Source organism: Taeniopygia guttata, chromosome 1A, assembly GCF_048771995.1.
Source record: "Taeniopygia guttata chromosome 1A, bTaeGut7.mat, whole genome shotgun sequence".
NCBI classification, from domain to species: domain Eukaryota; kingdom Metazoa; phylum Chordata; class Aves; order Passeriformes; family Estrildidae; genus Taeniopygia; species Taeniopygia guttata.
Genome location: NC_133025.1, coordinates 19,461,762 through 19,479,699, shown reverse-complemented (window position 1 = coordinate 19,479,699; position 17,938 = coordinate 19,461,762). Strand labels below are relative to the sequence as shown.

Here is a 17,938-nt window from a genome sequence, read left to right as displayed (position 1 = left end):
TTACAATCACATTTCAAAAAAGTATTTTTTTGCTTCAAGTGAGTCTTCATTCATGATTTTGATGATTCACAGAGCTGCAATTCTATCGTTTCTGCAACAAGCCATGAACAGAAACACCTTGAAGTCTAGACAATGGATTCATGGTTTGTTTTATGGCTATATAGGCAGTGTTAATTAAACATACTATCAAAGTTTATATCAAGCCTTGGGTATATGTTTTTTATCTAGGGAGTACAAAGAGATTTTGCACACTTAGAAAACCTGACTTCTCCCCCTGATTTTCTGCTCCCCTGTTAATTAGGCGTTTGCTGCATGAATTGCACGAACAAAAATGGTACAGTCTGTACTCATGTCTGTCTGGAGCTTTATCACAGCCCACTTGTATACAGGTGAGAGGAACTGAGAACTGTCACTGCACACTAAAAACCTCCCATTGTCAACACAGGAAGCAAAAGGCTGAATGACAAGATGTAACTATGTTAGCAAGGTAGTGGCAGCACTGTTTAGAATTCAGACTGTGGGATGATACACTGGATGTGACACCATTGCAAAACCCTCCTGTTGGATTCACATCTGCGATCAGTATGGTTAACAGAAAAACTTTCAGGAAACAGGCATTAACAAAAATATTAAAATTGCAATTTTTATCAATTTTAATAATCAGATCTGTAGAACTTACGTGGAAAAAAAAACCCAAACCCAACCCACAAAAAACAACAAAAAAAAAAAAAACCCAAACAACCCCCACAACATTCCAAAATAAGAGTTGACCTGAAAACATTCTGCAACTGTAGATTTACAAGCTCATGAAGCAGAGTTACGGTGAAATCTTACCAAGTCATGAAAGGAGTCCCACTATCATGTGAGAATATCCAGTCTCCAATAGGTTCTCATTTCAGTTTTGTAATCTGGGTACCTCTTGATTTTATATGAGTGTACTTTAGGATATATGGTATAGCCACAGGCTAAGTCTAATCACTTATTTCCACAGAAAGGTTTTGATAAGAAGAGTTACCACTTCATTTTGAGCACAATTCCATGGCTTTTATATAAGCAGAATATTTGACCAGTAATAAATATTATTTTCAGAACCTATTGCAAATACAAGCAGTAAAAATCAACAAGCAAATTATGATTCAAGTATTTAGATTCCCAAATGCTAGAAGCTCCACTCCCTTCTCTCTGAAGAACTGAGCTAAGTGATAACATTCTAATCTGGCCAAAATTTGGCCTAATTGTGCTGCTGCTCAACCTCCTGCTTCCACATTGCTCCAGGAACAAGAACAGAAGAAACTCACTGTCATCAGACTACGACCCACCTGCTGAAATGAGAGTGCTGGAAGAGCACAAGCATTCCTCTTGGCTCTGGATCATCATGCTTCTTCAAACACAAAGCACTGATATTATTGCATGCCCTGAGTAACTGAGCAGTTGGATGTCAGTGCAGCTGGAACATGTGAAAGCCTTCCCAGTTTCTACCTGTTGGTGAACATCTATCATACATACAAATTTACTGACTGGCACACCAAGGGGCTGCATTAATCATTCCAACCCTGCCAGACCGCTTGCATTTGATTGACATGTAAAGAATAGAATATGTAGCAGCAAATACCACTGCATTTGCATTTCTCACTGTAATATTCATTTTCCCTTTTAAGGATCATTACTTGAAAATTATTCCAAAGTATTTCCTTCTATGATTTTGGCAATATAGGTGCACAATAATTTGGTAGTTAATCCAAATTCTTATATGTCCAAACACACAAACACACAGTTAGAATATTATTCTCCTTCTCAATACGACTATTAATAGAGACCTACTCAACCCCCCCAAATTATTATCAGAATGCTGTTGAGAAGACTTGATCCTTTAGGTATGATTAAGAATCATTACTTTTTACACCATTTTGGGAAAGAAAAAGCTTGAATAGAACTCCTCTAAAACTCTGTTCCCCTGTGTGTCCAAAAGAAAAGATATAAACTGAGAAACAGAATCAGCACAGTAATGATGGTAAGTTTGGAGCAACTTCTCCCCGCTCCATTGCTCCCTTGTGGAGCTCATTGCTCACACTTGTGCTGCCCTGACAGTCCCAGGGGAGCCCTACAAACTGACAGCAGGAACCTGGACTGGTGAGTTTTCTTTCCCAGGGAAAACAGCCGATGTTTGCTCTCAGGGTCCTGTGGCCCTGAGCAGGAAGCTGACTGCAAGAAATCCGAACATCGAAGGATAAGTCCCAGACAGGAGCTGCCCCCACCTCATACTTGTGCTGCCCTGACAGTCCCAGGGGAGCCCTACAAACACTGTGAGACCACAGGTTCTGCAAGTGGATGTCTCAAGTGTATTTCAAACTGCAGACACATTTTCCCTCCCTTGATGCAGTCCTGTTTACCCAGCACTGACTTTCTGCTAAAGTTTCTATCAAATGGTTTGGTTCCAGTAACACAAATATAAAGGAAGGATAATCTTCAATGAAAGCTTAACCTTTCAACTACGCCATTCTTCCATGGGCTAGGTAGAACACACCTAGTTTGTCCTTTTCTTTAAGGACTCCAAATCGCGCAGAAAGTGCTGTGCTTGTCAGAGATCACAGTTTATCACAAATCAGCTCTTCCAGCTCCAAGACAGAGCGAATGCTTACATTCAAAGCATGCCCTATGTCCTGTGACAGTGAGGAGGAAAAACTGACTGTTAGTACAGATGGATAAGCAACAGTCCAACTGTTCTCCGTGTTTGCTGACAGCTCATAGTGAGGAAGACTTCAAAAACCACAATTCAACCCGAGCTGATAACAAGTTTGCATGGGGGTAGCAGAAGAATTTCCTTGAGGACACGTAAATCACAGTGTGAGACAGTGGCCTCTTTGGAAACAGAAGCCTTTGCTTTCAGGTGTCTGAACTTTCAGGACACTTTCAGATGTCTGAACTAGTAATACAGTTTCTTCAAAAAGAAACTCAGAAAGCTAAGTAACAACTACCTACAGAACAACTTTCTTTTGATGATGTGACAGTAATGGCAACCAACCTTCCCCTGAAACCTCTTCTGAAACATTTTAAGTAACTTGCAAGCAAGTCAGCTCCTCTTCTCTTCCCACATCCTCCATCAACTTTTATCCAAGCTCAGATATCACATTCCTAAATGACCAACTTCCAGATTGAAGATTTTCACAGACCATGGAAACAAACTAAATGGCAAAAGAGTAGAGAAGGAATGGAAGAACCCCACTGACCGGTGTGATGAGCAGGTACCTGACCTGCACACTTCCCAAACAGGCAGACTCTATTAGGAGCACAGAAATAAATCCACAACAAACCTGGATTGGAGTGCTGGGGTAGTTTAAGGCTCAAGCTAATTTGGCTAACGGATCTTGCCCAAGGCAATTGGGTTACAAACTGCACTCCTGAGTTTAGTGAATATTTATGGGTGTTGTGTGCAAACATACTGAACCTGAATAAACTTCACCACCAAGTTTTCAAGTGCAAATGTAATCTCTCTTAATTCTGCTCTTAAAAAAGTTAAATTGCTCCCCCCAAATTCTAGCTGGCACACACATTCTCAGAAAATAGATAATGATTAAATACCAATCTGAAGGTTCACAAGAAATGAACTACTTAATTAAATGAAACATAGCTTCAAACAAGCAACAATGAATCTGTTCGTTCCTCCATTAAAGAAGACTAAAAGTTTCTGCATAGAGAAAGCAGTAAGTAAATATTAGAAGTACTATTAGTTAAGACATCAGACAAAAACAGATCAGATTCCTGACTTGATGTTTTTGTCTTCACGTAACAACAACTCCATTTGGATGACTGAAGTTCAGCCTGCCTCAACATAAAATACTGCTTTTTACTTGCAACGTAGTGAGGATAAAGGAAAGACTTTGGTTTTTTAAACATTTAGATTACTGATGTGTATGTGATTGTCACTGGTTTGTTCCAATGATCCACAATTACTTCAAATTAAGCACAGCTGAAGACTGCTGCAGATGCATCCAGATGTAGTGTTGTTTCAATAACTTAACAGCACTTCGATGTTTGCCTTGCTGAATTCTTCACTGCTGAAGGAGGACCAGAGTCTTCAGTTCACAGCAGAACACAAAACAAGGCAGTTAAGAAGATCACGTAACGCAGAGCTCCGAAGCCCACAGCGGAGGTTTGCTGCAATATGATTGTTTGCTTCTGGTCTCTTGAGAACAAACAGCTGCTGTAGCAGTTGCTCCCTCCTCTTCTACATCTTCCTTTACCTCCTGGAAACCTTCTGCTTCTTGATATGGATGTTCTAAAAGTTTCAGTACATTTCTTACCTAGTGCAAAAACACAGCATGGTTGTTAAGAATTTAGAAAGTGGAGGCAAAATGATATGGAGAAGAACCTCATGCCAAATAATGAGCAAGTATATTGAATTTAATACATGAACTTCACACAAGCCAAATATTAGAGAGATTAATAATATACATAAGATGCAAACTGTAAAACTGTACCTGGCTGAGTTTGTATCTTTATGGGACTCAGGCTCAAGACACTTGAAATGCAAATATTAAATACAAATTCTTATCTAATTTCTCAAAATAGATTAATTTTCCCATATTCTGTATGTAATGTTCTACATGCTGAAGTCCACAGGTGAAAGCTGTAAATTTTAAAAGATAACATTTTCCAGAAAGGAACAAGTATAAATTAATCCTCAACTGCCTTCCAAGCCATTCTCAAGACAGTAAAAGCACTGTAAGTGTCTTGTCCTGAGGTCAGCCTACAAGAACTGATGAAGTTCAGATTCAGAGTTTTGATTCCATTATTTGTACTGCAGTCATTAAAATTACAGTTACAATAAAAACAACAGAGATCTCCAGAACAGTGAATTCCCAATTCCCTTACTGTCCAAGATTCCAGATAAATTTTGCTTGATATAATGTCAGTCATTGACAGCACCACTACACATCCACACAAGCCTAGAGAGGGAGAGAGCAATAATAGCATACCTCTGAGAAATCCCCATTTTCAGCTGCTTCTATGGCATTCTGGGCAATATAATTTCTCAAGATATATTTTGGATTGTTTGAATTCATGACCTTGACACGCTCAGTGTTCCAGGTATCAGCATTACCAACACTTTCTATTTCTTTCTGCAAACGGACTCTGAAATAAAGCACGTTACAACAATTGGTTTTTACCAAGAATCCCATGTAGAAGTTGACACATTTTCGTGTTTTGAGATAATTGATTTTCAGTTCTTAAAAACTACTATATCATCTATAATCCTCTCTGCTTATAAAATGCAGAATGGCAACAGAATATAAACCACCACTTAGTTTAAAAGCAGTACTAGGGACAGTCAGCAGGTCCTGATAGAGCTTGAGGAAGTGGCACAGCACAGCTTTTCTGTTCTCCAAAGTCAGATCGAGACACAGGATATGGTCTGTTCTACACTGCTCTGCAATGACTGACACATTCAGGTCTTGTCTTTCAAATATTTCTGTACTGTTTATTGGTTAAAGCTTTTGCTGTTCTGGTAAAGGCACGAGGATGCAATAGAGTTGAGGCAGTTTGAGGTACTTTCTATCAGCAATACTTGCTAAAGCTCTCAGCCCTGCTGAAGAACAAGATCACAGGCACCCAGGTGAGGAAAGATCTGCCCTAATCCACACAGTACAAAAAATTAATGCTCTATTCAGGGGTTTTCTTTACAAAAAAAATCTCCCGCTAACACTTAAGTTTTTAGGTTTTAGAACAGTCTGGACATTCGTTTTTCCTGGCTATGATTTCTGTTTTTACTCTTTGATTCTGTATTAACATATAGATTTTTCTTTTGGAAAAAAAAAATTCAAAGGATAGAATGGTTAGAGGTCAGTCAGTTGTAGTTACTGAGCAAAAGTTCACAACTGGAATTAGTCTAAATCAGAATCAACATCAACACTGGTGAAGCACTCTTCATACTAGTTTGATGCTAGGTGATTTCTACATCTTCACACTACCTCACAATTTAGTAAAGGAAGCAAAAAGATGCCCTTGAATTTTCACAGCAAGAGAGACACTGATCATGGGCAGTAGATAATATTCTTGAGTTGCATGCCCTCCCCACCCTCCTAATCTATATTTGAGACAGGGTGTCTTTTTTAAGACATGCACATCGTTCTCAAAATGCAGAAATATATTAGTGCTACCAATACTGAGAAACCTTACCTGTATTTCTCCAGCCATTCCTTCCAGTGTCTTTTATTTCTGCTAAGTACATCATCTGCTGTTAACTGCTGCAGTTTAGAGAACTGTTCAATGCGCTCCAGTTCTTTATTGATATTAGCTTTTGTTCCAATTAATGCAAACAGCTGAGGATTAGACTGAGCCAACATCAGCATCATTGACAGTTGTCTGGGAACAAAAAGAACAAACGTATTAGATACTAAAGTTGAGCTGCTCGTCAAGAACCATCTCTCTGCCATCAAAGTAGATACAAAAACATTCACAACAAACTGAGATTTCACTAGAGAGGTTAAGTAACAGAAATTCATAATTAATAAAACAACTTTTATTATAAATGATCCTAATTTCACTGTTTCTTCCTACTTCTACAGTGTGTTTAATTAACATTCCTGTGGTATATAAAGATTTTTGTGGTATATTAAGTAGATTTTGAAAATTACTAATTTAGTTGCACAATTCTCATCAAAACACCCTTTGAACTTTGAAAGGAATTAGCTTAAAAAAAATTGATCTTATTTAGATATAAAGATAATATAGCAGTCATAGGTTATGTTGTTTGGGGTTTTTGAAATTTCTTTAACACCTACTATTTTTGCCAGTACTAATAAAACCCTAAATGATATGGGGAAAAATACTTCAATTAAGTCACATGAGACAACACTGTGTTTGATTTTTTTAGTTAGCCAGTCTAAATCACAGATTGAGAACTACTTTCTGATAATAAATTCTAAACAATATCCAGACTAATTTGCTGCAAGTTTGACTAAGATTGCATTTTTTCATATTTCACTGTGTTAGCTGGTGCTGTACAATAGCTCCACCTTATTTTCCAGTATCATGCTAGCTTTTATTTTTCCTGAATTAATAACTACAGCATAGCATAAAGTAAAATAAAAACCCAAACAGTTGCAGCATATCAAAATATGAAGTGTTTTTATTTCCTCTGTAAATGCTGTTTTAAGCAAAGGACAAAAGAAACATTTCTCCTGGCTTCAAAACAAACAATTCATTATATCAAGTTATATTTTCCTACTTTTCAGTCAGCAGAGATAAGCCAGGTGCTCTGATTTCTGGATTTATATAAAGTACTATCCAGATCTGATGTACACATCTGATATGCCTAGATCTATGATATCCAAGTGCTGGGATTAAAAAATGCACTCACTTTAATACAGTATTATTCCCCTCCAAAATGTCACATCCCTATCATGATGACTTATAGCTACTTTTCAGGTCTCTCTAGTCCTGAATGCAGTGTTTAAAACATACTGTCCCATCTCTGCCACACAAGCTATCTCTGTATTGTGCTATCAACACACAGCAAGAGCTGAAAAATTTGGTGGGTTCATTACTTTCATGGTAGCACTTACTAAACAAGAGGGTGGGGAGGAAGAGAAGTATATTCAAAATACCTTTAATTTTTCCCCTATCTCCAAAAAGTGAAAAACTGCTGTAGTCACTGCAGCAGTTGAACATGAGTCATTTTTTTCCATGCTCAGAGCAGCTGGACTGCAGAACAAATGGGGCATGGACTCTACCACCTAAAGTGGTGCAGTCTACTAGTCCAAAGATCTATCCTTAGGCCAGAACTTTGGCAATTGAAAGTGGCTTTTTGCTGACAGCAGAACACAGTAGCATTGTAGTTCAAACCCATTTCTTCTGTAAAATACTTCCATATCACTTCATTATTTGGTACTCCTATTGCTCAAGTCAGCAGAGACAGGGAATGAAATTAAAAAAAAAAAAGACCAAGACCAACTTTAACTCAAGAGCCAACTGCTGAAAGTCACTGTTGTATATCATGGTGCATCTGCTTAACAGTGACATTTCCAATCTTAAAATTAGTGAAATATTACATACCATGCAGAATTCATTATGGTCACAAGGAAACTAAAAGCAAACACGAAAAGCATTTAAGCAGAGTAGTACCTTGGATCCATCTGTGGTTTAAAAACAACTTTCAGTTCTTCCACAGAAGCACACTGACTTGTAAGCTCTTCTAAGAAATCTTCAAATTTTGAATGATCAATGTCTACTGAGAATGAACTCAGCAAGTAAAAAATATTTGTGAAGTCTCCAGCTGAAAAAATTAATTTTATGAGTAATGCAACTAGAAAATCAACAGGAAAGCAGTTCCCATACCTCCTTCCTGTCTCCTCCCACAGCAGTACAGGTCACCATTCTAAAGAGGCAAATAAAGTGTTCTCTCAGTAAGAGTGCAAATGTGAGACGGGGCCCTGCATAAGGCAACAACTACTTCACAGTTCACAATAAGGTAATTATCTTCAGCCTTTTGTTCTTCCAGATAATAATGTAGTTGCACAAGCTATTTTCTTTTAAGGTCTGGATATAAATTGTATTTTGATTTGACAATAGATTCTGATAGGCTATTAAATAAGCACCTTCTGTGCTGTTCACCAACCTGTGAGATGCATGGTTTCAAGCAGTTCAGACACCAGCTTACTGTCTTCTTCTAATTCCAGCTGGATTAGGCCTAGTTTCTTTCTCATCTTCTGCAAATAGTGTTTCTCAAATTCTGCATCATATTCCTCTTCCAGGATGGGTTGGCTTATTTCCAAGGGCAGCTCTGGAACTAAAGCTTCAGCAAGTTTCCCCAGGTTCCACTTGCAAATCTCTGGCTGTTTGTTGTAAGCATAGCGCCCTGTATTATCAGAACCATTGCAAACATGCTCAGGGTCATACCTACAAGAGAAGAAATAGTTAGCATTCTTCTATCTCAGTATCTAAATACCAATATTGTGAGAAGCAGTACTTTTATTATTTTAGTCTGCTCTAGGAACTAAAACATTTGAAAGGACACGTTCCTTGATTCTTTTTCCAAAGCCAAAGGCTACAAGAACAGTCTAACAGCTAGAGATGTTGTGAATACAGTTTAAAGTACATCGACAAGAAGAATTACAGGACAACTAGAACTACCTTGATCTCCTTTGCCATGAAGATAATTCAGAAGTCTACTTTAGAGTCAAAATATTAAAGCAACCATGAACGCCAGGATTGTCCTACATAGCAAGAACATATGCACATTCCAAACAATGATGCCACACTGACCTGTCCATAAACCCAAAGGGGCCATAGTCAATGGTCAGCCCAACAATACTCATGTTGTCTGTATTCAGCACGCCATGGCAAAACCCCACACACTGCCACTCCGCAACCAACCTCGCCGTCCGCTTGGTTATCTGAAAGAAAGGATGTTTTGTTCGTTTGCCGTCACAACAATGTATTTCCAATACATTCACGTATTTCCTAGTCTGAACTGATGTTTCCACAGGTCCAACAGAAGCAGATTCTGGCACTATGTCATACACACAAACATCTTAAGGATACTTTGCCTCTCTCCTCCTGTCATTAACTCCTCTGTTTCCCTGCCTCCCATTTCCATTTGCATCCACTTCTCTCCTTCCATGCTTGACTTGCCAGTCAATTGAACAGCTTTCAAATGCACTGGAAACGGGACACTGAAACAAAGTAAACTGTTTGACATCAGACTTGCATACTAGTCTAGTCATTATACAAATATATTCTTTTGCCTATTATTAATTTTAAAGAGTAACTACAGGCAGGAAACCACCTAAGCAAGTGTAGCCTTTTGGTTTACCTCGTATGTAGGGGTGATTTACAGGGAGGGTAAAGGGCTGACACAAAAAAACTATTCCATGCAAACAGGTTTTAGCACTGATAAGCGTTTCTCTCCATGTTTTGAGAGTGGAAATAAGGCTACAAGATTAAATAAAAATATTGCAAGAATGATGATTTTATTTTAATGCAATTCTTCACCAAATGCATGTTTCACCAGTAATTTTCCACGGCTTAAATAAGAACTATTTTTATTAACTTGACTAAAATTACTGCATGTGCCCCATCCTTCAAATAAATAGTATAATATTTTAAAGCAGTCCTAGTTATTTAAATACATTAATCCACCTGTCAACTACAACACTAAAAATCAGGAAGCTAACATGGTTTTCAAATCAAATTAGTTGCAAATACTTTACTAAATTGCCATAAGTAAAAATTCTGCATAGCTATTCACTAAAACTTTAAAATCAAATTATTTTTATAGATAAAATAATTTTTCTTCCCAAATAGCTAACAATGCACAGAAATTCAAAACAACTACTTGCTTCATGCTGCAGTGTAACTGTATCTAATTAAGGTTCAAAAAGCAATCTACGAATTGTTTAATTAATTGTTTAATTGTTTTGTGTTCCAATCCAGAATTTTCCTACCTTTTTTTTTTTTTAAATACATATGCAGTCAAGTAAAGAAGAAAAATTACACAAATAATGCATGGAACACAATCTTTTGGTCTACCTTGAGATCCCACACTGCTAATTTTTCCAATATTCTCATGGTAGGTACCTTACACATTTTTCCTGAACGCTGATTCATGGGGCAGCTGGAAGGCAGCAGCCCGCTACATGTGTCCAGAACTGATTACCTAGACCATGACCCAGTAAGAGAGGCACACCCTGCACAATGGCTCTGTGCCAGGAAAATGTAAAATTTAAAAATGAAAAAGTCCTGGCCCAGGGCTGAGATTAAAGCACTCCAGTGGTAAGACAGTCCTTGTAAGGATGCATCACACACCACCAGGGTTCTGGTGAAAAGTAATCCCCCTGATGAGAGTGCCCAAAAACAACTTTGGGTGCCACTCAAAGATGGGTATCTTGATAATAAAGAGAAAGCCCTGTATCTTCTTTGACCTTATTACTTTTTATCAACCATTTTCTACAGCTAGCCAAACTAGAAGGAAAGTATGGTGTATATATAAATAAGACTGTCAGCTGAAGGACATACTCATTTAAATTCAAACAACAGCTACAAATTATTTGAGAAGTACAGATAATGATGTCTGCGTTCTAGACAGCGCTGTGAAATGCAGTCACCTGTACTTTTTTCTTAATTTCCTCCAGAGTGCAGAAAGAACAATAAAACAAGATAGAGTTGAAGTAACAGCAGTTCCCTGCAAATGGATGTATTTGTTCAAGAAAAAACGGACTGGAATGATTTTCAAACAGAGAAAAGTCTAAAAAGTCTCCACTAAGGATGAGAGAAAACATAAGGAGGCAATGATAGCACAAACATGGAGTGTGGACAGGCAGTGGCATGAGGAGTACAACAAAGAAAAATGGATCTGGGGAAACAAGAAAAGGATGCCAGGAATAGGGGTGGGGGGAAGGAGAAGGAATCCAGTAGCAACTGGGCCAGGAAAAGCAGCCAAAAGCAAAAACAGGCAGGACCGGGCACACACACACACATCCACAAAGATCCCCAAGTCCTGTGCCTTTTCTGCCATCAGGGAGCAAACATGCCATCAGCTACAGAGCTGGACACAACAGAGTGACAAGCTACAGCTCTCCTCATCAACCCAAACTGTTCACACACAAAGGACTTTTCCAGCAGAGTTAACCTCTTTGGAACACAGTGGTGAACCAAGCCACAGCCTGCCTTGAAGAATTAATGCAAGTATGCACAGGTTGTGGTAAAGAAAAAAAAAAGGGCAAGAAACCAAACCACAGAATGTCAGCCATCAAGTCTGGCTTCTGACCTCTTACTGGTCTGTTACGGAAGTGCATCATGCTGCAGCCATTCCCTGAGTCCATACCAGATCATTTCAGATTTCAAAGCACCACAATAGCTTTCAGATAGACTAGTGAAGTATTAGACACTGGTATTTTTTAATTACTCTGTTTACTAGCTAGTTATAAAAATGCTCAACTGCCTTGAAACATTTCAGTTCTAAAGTCTGAAGTTAAACTGATTTGCAGACAACATTCCTGTTTGTAATTTGGAAAATGAGACTCAGCATCTCAGTATTTTACAAAATGATGCCTTGCAGGTGATGTCTCAGCACCACCAACTCATCATCTGACAGTCAGAGCCAGAACCCCCTCTCACAGTCTAAGATAGTCCTGAAAATAGAGACAAGCCTTTAGAAGCTCTCCCAAAGCAGGGAAATCGTGATTTACCATTGGGAAGGTTACACTGTTTTCACTGCTTAGATCAATATCAACACTGCTTTCATCAAGAAGTGGGTCTACTAAGAGTGCTCTCCTCAAAGAAGAGTTCAGACAATAGAATGGTACGAAGTATTACCTGACCCCAGTCATCTGTGCTTGCAGATGGACTTCCTAAAGATGACTGGTATGGATTTAAGAAGAGAATCTGATCTTCCTTACCTCTTTGAAAAAAGCAGCATTCCTCTGAACAGTGTTGTCTGAAAAAGCCTCCTGGATTTCAGGGTAGAAAGTGCTGATCACATAATCAAGCATCTGTATTCGAATGTCATTCCGGTTAACGCTGGGACCCTTGCGTCCTGTGTATTCATCGGGGGGCTTAAAAATTTCAAAAGAGCCAAATCTGTTTCAAAATAAAAACAGGTTTGAGAATTATCTGAAACTATTAACATAATTTGATATTGCATGTAATAAAAATATTTACTGTTGTTGCAGTAACAGCACCATCATCTTTTAACATCAATTCTTCAGGTGACTGAGGGAAAAGACGTGCAAGATCCCTACACTGAACGTGGCAAGGCTCAGTGACTTGGTGAAAGGAAGCTCCTACACCCACATGTAACTAAACGGACCAACCCTGCCAGTACTGAACACCAGCTCGTTAAAGTTTCTTAAAACTCCTTCTACTGAAAATTTTTTGCCCTGCAAATATGTAGAAGTTGGACTTATTTTAAATACTCGACTGTACATCAAGCATACCAGATATATTTTCCAGATATGTAAACACACAGGAATGCACACTAATATACACATACATATGAAAGCGCATATTCCTCATACCTCACCTTCCTCTAACATTCTGTAACCTTAGAGGAAGCAATGCAACTTCCTGAAATAGCTTCTGCTGCCTAATAGCTCCTGCTGGAGCAGGAACCTCACACACTTCTCAGGCAGGGTAAGTACACCCAAACTTTCACAGAACTACGTTAGAACTGGAATTAAGGATAGAGGTATAATTCACCACTACTACTGCTATTAAAAAAAATCATGTATTCTGTAGAGGAATAAACATGAAAAATCTCATCTCCTAAGTCCGCAGAACTTACTTCCTCTTTCTAGCAGGCCAGCATCCCTAGTATTTATCTGTCTCAGTGCAAAGACAGCAGCTCATCCCATTTGCTGAGCAACCAAAGCAGCTTCCTACAGCCCAGCAAAAGAAGTTTCAAGCCTCCAGAACAAGAAACACACAAACGGTGCTGTTAGGGAAATATACTTTAGAAGATTACTTATTTTTAAAGGGAAAAAGAACAAAACAAAACTGATCAACAAAATAGGCTTCTACCTTATAAATGTAGAGGCTATTCTCAGAACAACCGTACACCTTTCATTTTTTGGATTCCCATCATAAAATATGTCCCGAACGACTTTGGAGTCAGATGTGACGCAGGTGCCAGCCCGTGTTGTTGGTATTCCCAGGTGAAACATGGCCTCGCTGCACAGGAACTCCCGGATGCTCGACCGCAGGACCTTCCGACCATCAGCCTGTCTGCACCAAAAAGACATGGACAGTTTTTAGGCTATATAGGCAGGAACTCCTGTCTCCTCTGTAGCAGCAGAGAAATGAAAGCCTAGAAGTAGCACACTCTGTCCATGGTCCCACAAACAAAGTAGTGGTAGATGTGAAAAGAAAGGCTGGACCTCCAAACTTCTGTTAAATTTCAATTAGGTGGACATAACAATTTGCAATGAAGAGCACACACAACAGAATAAACCTTCCAGGTACACATATCCCTTCTAATCACTAACTATGTTTATTTTATTGATGCAATAGTCTTTCAAAAAAGTTTAATATTTGGACAGCTATAGCTATTTACTGTATATCAAATCAATGGCTTCCTTTTAGTTAAATGAAATATGATGAAAAATGCCATTTTGAATCTTTCTGAATAAGCAATCCAGAAATGGGGTCCTAAATATGAGCATGCACAACAGCTGCACTAAAAAAAATCCAAACACCTAAACAGATAACAAACTAGCTTTTTTAGCAGACACTAAACAAATGGAACAGATACAGGCGGTTCTCAGCCCACACTCTCGGCACTTCCAACACTGCAGACAAGCAGGAGAGCTGCCCAGGGCAGATCTACAAAGCTACCACCGTTATCTGGGATTTTCACTGAGACTTCCTTAACCCTCATAGATCTGAAGAAAGCCTTCAGAGGACCACATACATGAAACTAAAGTGTTACCAAGACTGTAGGGCTGGAACAGAAAATATGGGAAATGCAAGTGGATGGCCTGGATCCTCTCAAAGGGGGGAACCCGCCCAGGAGGATAACCAGGGACAGAAGTACCGTGCCACCTGAATGCACTGAGGTGCAGTTACACTCTTGCTTTCCAGCGGAAAATTTTGCGACCTTCTGATCTGGCATTTAAGCGTTAAATTCGCTGCTGCCAAAGTTAAACAAAAAGCAAATAAACACGAGGGCTTCAGGGATGACCTTTCCTCAGGAATGACCCTCAGCCCGGCACCAGCCCCTCGCTAGTGCGATCTGCGGCCGGCCAGTCCGTCCCGTGCCCCCGGCACGGCGCCCCGGGCCGAACCGCGCCGGCTGTGCCGGCCCGTCCCGCGCGGGCCTTACCGGGAGAAGGGGGTGATGCCCGCGCCCTTGAGCTGGATCTCCCAGCGCTCGCCCCGCGGGCCCAGCACCTCGCCCAGGTACATGGCGGCGCCGTCGCCCAGCTGCCCCGCGAAGCTGCCGAACTGGTGGCCGCAGTAGCAGTGCGCCGCGGGCTCCGCGCCCGCCAGCACCCGGTTCCCGCTGAAGAACAGCGCGGCCTCGGCCTCCGCCGCCTCCGGGTCGGCCTCCGGCGCCTCCAGGCCCAGCAGCGCCAGCGCCGGCAGCGACATGGCCACGAGCCGCGGGCTCTGCAGCGGGCTGGGCCGCACCCGGGCGAAGCAGGCGCCGGGCACGGCCCGCGGGCCGCTCTCCTCCGAGGCGTCCACGGGCAGCGAGCGCAGAGCCAGGTTGTCGAAGCGCAGCGCGCCCAGCCAGCCCCCGCCGCCCCCGGGCTGCGCCATGGCCGGGCCCGACGCCGCCCGCAGCAGCGCGGGGAAGCGGCGGGCGCTGCGCAGCACCGGGGCCATGCGCCGGGCGGGGCGGGGCCGCGGCCGGGCCCGCCCTTCGGGCCGCCCGCCCGGAGAGTGAGAGCGCGGCCCGCCCCGCGGGTAAAGCTTGGCCCCGGGCCGAGCAGCGCAGCCCGGCCAGCAGAACTTACTCAGAATGCTCCTGCTCTGTGTTATTTCAGTTAACAGCAGCTACCTCAGCCGTGGGTCAAGACCCAGCCTCTCCAGGGTGCGCACACCTACTTTCTCTGAAGGGTCCAGTGGATGCCTCCACTCAATCCTGGACATAGCAGGTAAACCACCTGCAGACAGTAGATGGCACTAAATTATTACTATGACTTGTACTTTCCAGCTAAACTCAGTCGTGAGTCTCAGCTCTAAAGAACTGGGGTGTAACCATGACAGAGAGACAACATGGTGATGGCAGCAGGGAGAGGGAGAGGAGCTGCCCGGTGGCAGGTGATGCACACCCAGAACCCTGTTGCAGCTGGACAAACCTGAGCAGCCTTGTCTACACAGCTCTCCCGCTGGCCCTGGAGAAAGCAGATGTGCAGCTTAGTTGCTGCAGAGACATATCACATTAATAACAATAACCAGCCCATCCTAATCAAATATCACTTTTCATTACTTTGTCCAGTTTGTAAATCATCTCTGTAGCCAGAATCAGGGACATGTTACCACTGAAAGAATGTTACATCGCTGGGATATTTTTTTCCACTTTCCCTTACGCATCAGTCATGATACACAAATATCAAGTATCTTGGATAAGGCAAGTGTGAAAGTAGTTGTGTGCCTCTTTCCCCCTGCCCCCCATCATCACTAGAGCTTTTCTGTATCATACTACACAAATCAACAGACAAAACACCCAACAAGTAAAAGCAAGTGTTTGCTCACTTTCCAGCACAGTCACCCCCAGCGGGGAGCTACCAAGGAGAAGCCAGAGGCAGGTCAGGTGTCAGGACTCAAAGGACAAGGGCTTGTGATGGGAAAGAGCACACACCTGCCCAGCTCCCAGCCTTTTCTCTACTGAGACGGAGGGTAAGGACAACCCCATCTTTGCTGCCGTTGCCTCCCTGGAACACAGAAAGCTCCACTCTGCAGCAGGCACAAGGCAAGTGAGAGGGAGGGGATAATTACACAACTCCCAGCCAGCTTCTTCAGCTGGGAGCTGCTGAACAGGACAGCTGCTTCAGCTGTTCCTGGGGTCCTCCCATACACACGGACACACGAGACCTGCTGGTGTGAGGATGTACACAGCTGCTGCGTTTTTTCACCTGAAGAGTCAGTAAACTGATTCTGGTGTGTATCTTTGGAGCTACATTGTCCTGTGTTTGATGTCTTCCATGTGCACTTCCACAGCATGTGCTTGGCACCCCCCTGAAGTCTGTCCATCAGTCAGACCCACGAGTGACCCTTCTCCTGCCAATACTTAAAAGCTTACAAAAATGTCAGTCTTAAAACACTCAAGTCTAAAAATTAAAGTTTATTTCAGTTTTAAAAAGAAACAGGGAAATACATACATGAATATCTTAAGAGTTACACAAGTGATAATGTGCTGTTTCTTTTCCGTGTGTAGCTCCCACTGCCTGGCACTTTGAGGTAACTTGATATGTTTGTAACTTTTTTAGATGTTTTACTATACATACAGAAATACAGCTTCCAGTGGAAACACAGACATTTTAATCCACTTCAGAAAGTCAATTTTAAAATTTTGTTCAGTATTTGGTATAGAAAGGACACCTCAAACGTGACGTGGGCCAGCAGCGAGCAATGTAATGCTGGTGAGCGATACACTCCCAAAGCAGGCAGCTGCTGCTGAACCTCTCTGACCCAGCACTGCTCCAGAGCACAGCTGCTGGGCAGCGTCCTCTGCCACTCCCAGGGACTGTACAGGACTACAGTATTCTAAGCTTTTACTTCCACTTAAATGGTTTAACCAGCAATTCTTTGCAGCTACAGCTCCAATTGCAACTGGAGGGAACTTTGCCTGGTCAAGGAAAAAAAGGCTGCATTTTGCTTTACGCACTACCAAAAAGGATGGACCACAGATTGACAAAGGGTACACACAGATTATATATTATCTGTATGGAATACAGCATATCATATATATTAATACAAGTCTTTGTATTAATATATTTTTTTAAGTAATGGTCATATTGATTTACCTGTGTCAATTTGGTCACTATTCACCATCTTTTGCACCTAAAGGATTTTTATTTCTCACACGAAGGACAGCACTTTAAATACAAATGACTGTGCCTGATGTACAGCCAACATTGGAGTGCTTTGCTGGACTGGGACTATAGCTGTCAGCTCCTTGCAAAACTGAGCACTGGAGACATGAAAAGAAAAGCAACAACAACAAAATCAACTCACCACACCTAACTATGAACTCTGAATTTAAGTTCTCACATTCATCCTTTTCTTCTTAACCAGTTACATGTGGTAGGTAAACTAGTTCCCCTGCTTCAGCATTACACTCAGATTCCCCTCATCAGGATGTAATTAGTTCAACTAATGTTCAGCAGGAAAATGTGTTAGATGGTGGAATTATCCTGTACTAGATCTAGCTAACCAGTGTTTGCTCTTAATAAAAATACTGGTTAATTAGGAAAATAAATACCTTCAACAGAAA

At 41.3% G+C, this 17,938-nt stretch overlaps 1 protein-coding gene across 1 annotated transcript; it reads right to left on the bottom strand.

The window, feature by feature from the left end:
- Positions 1-4,106: 4,106 nt before the first annotated feature.
- On the bottom strand, positions 4,107-15,258 carry SELENOO (selenoprotein O). Its single transcript, NM_001199783.1, is given in 9 exon segments — positions 4,107-4,301; positions 4,977-5,133; positions 6,178-6,363; positions 8,125-8,275; positions 8,618-8,898; positions 9,265-9,395; positions 12,399-12,579; positions 13,519-13,722; positions 14,819-15,258. Coding segments are annotated over 9 exon segments (1,926 nt in total).
- Between the last annotated feature and the right edge of the window lie 2,680 nt (positions 15,259-17,938).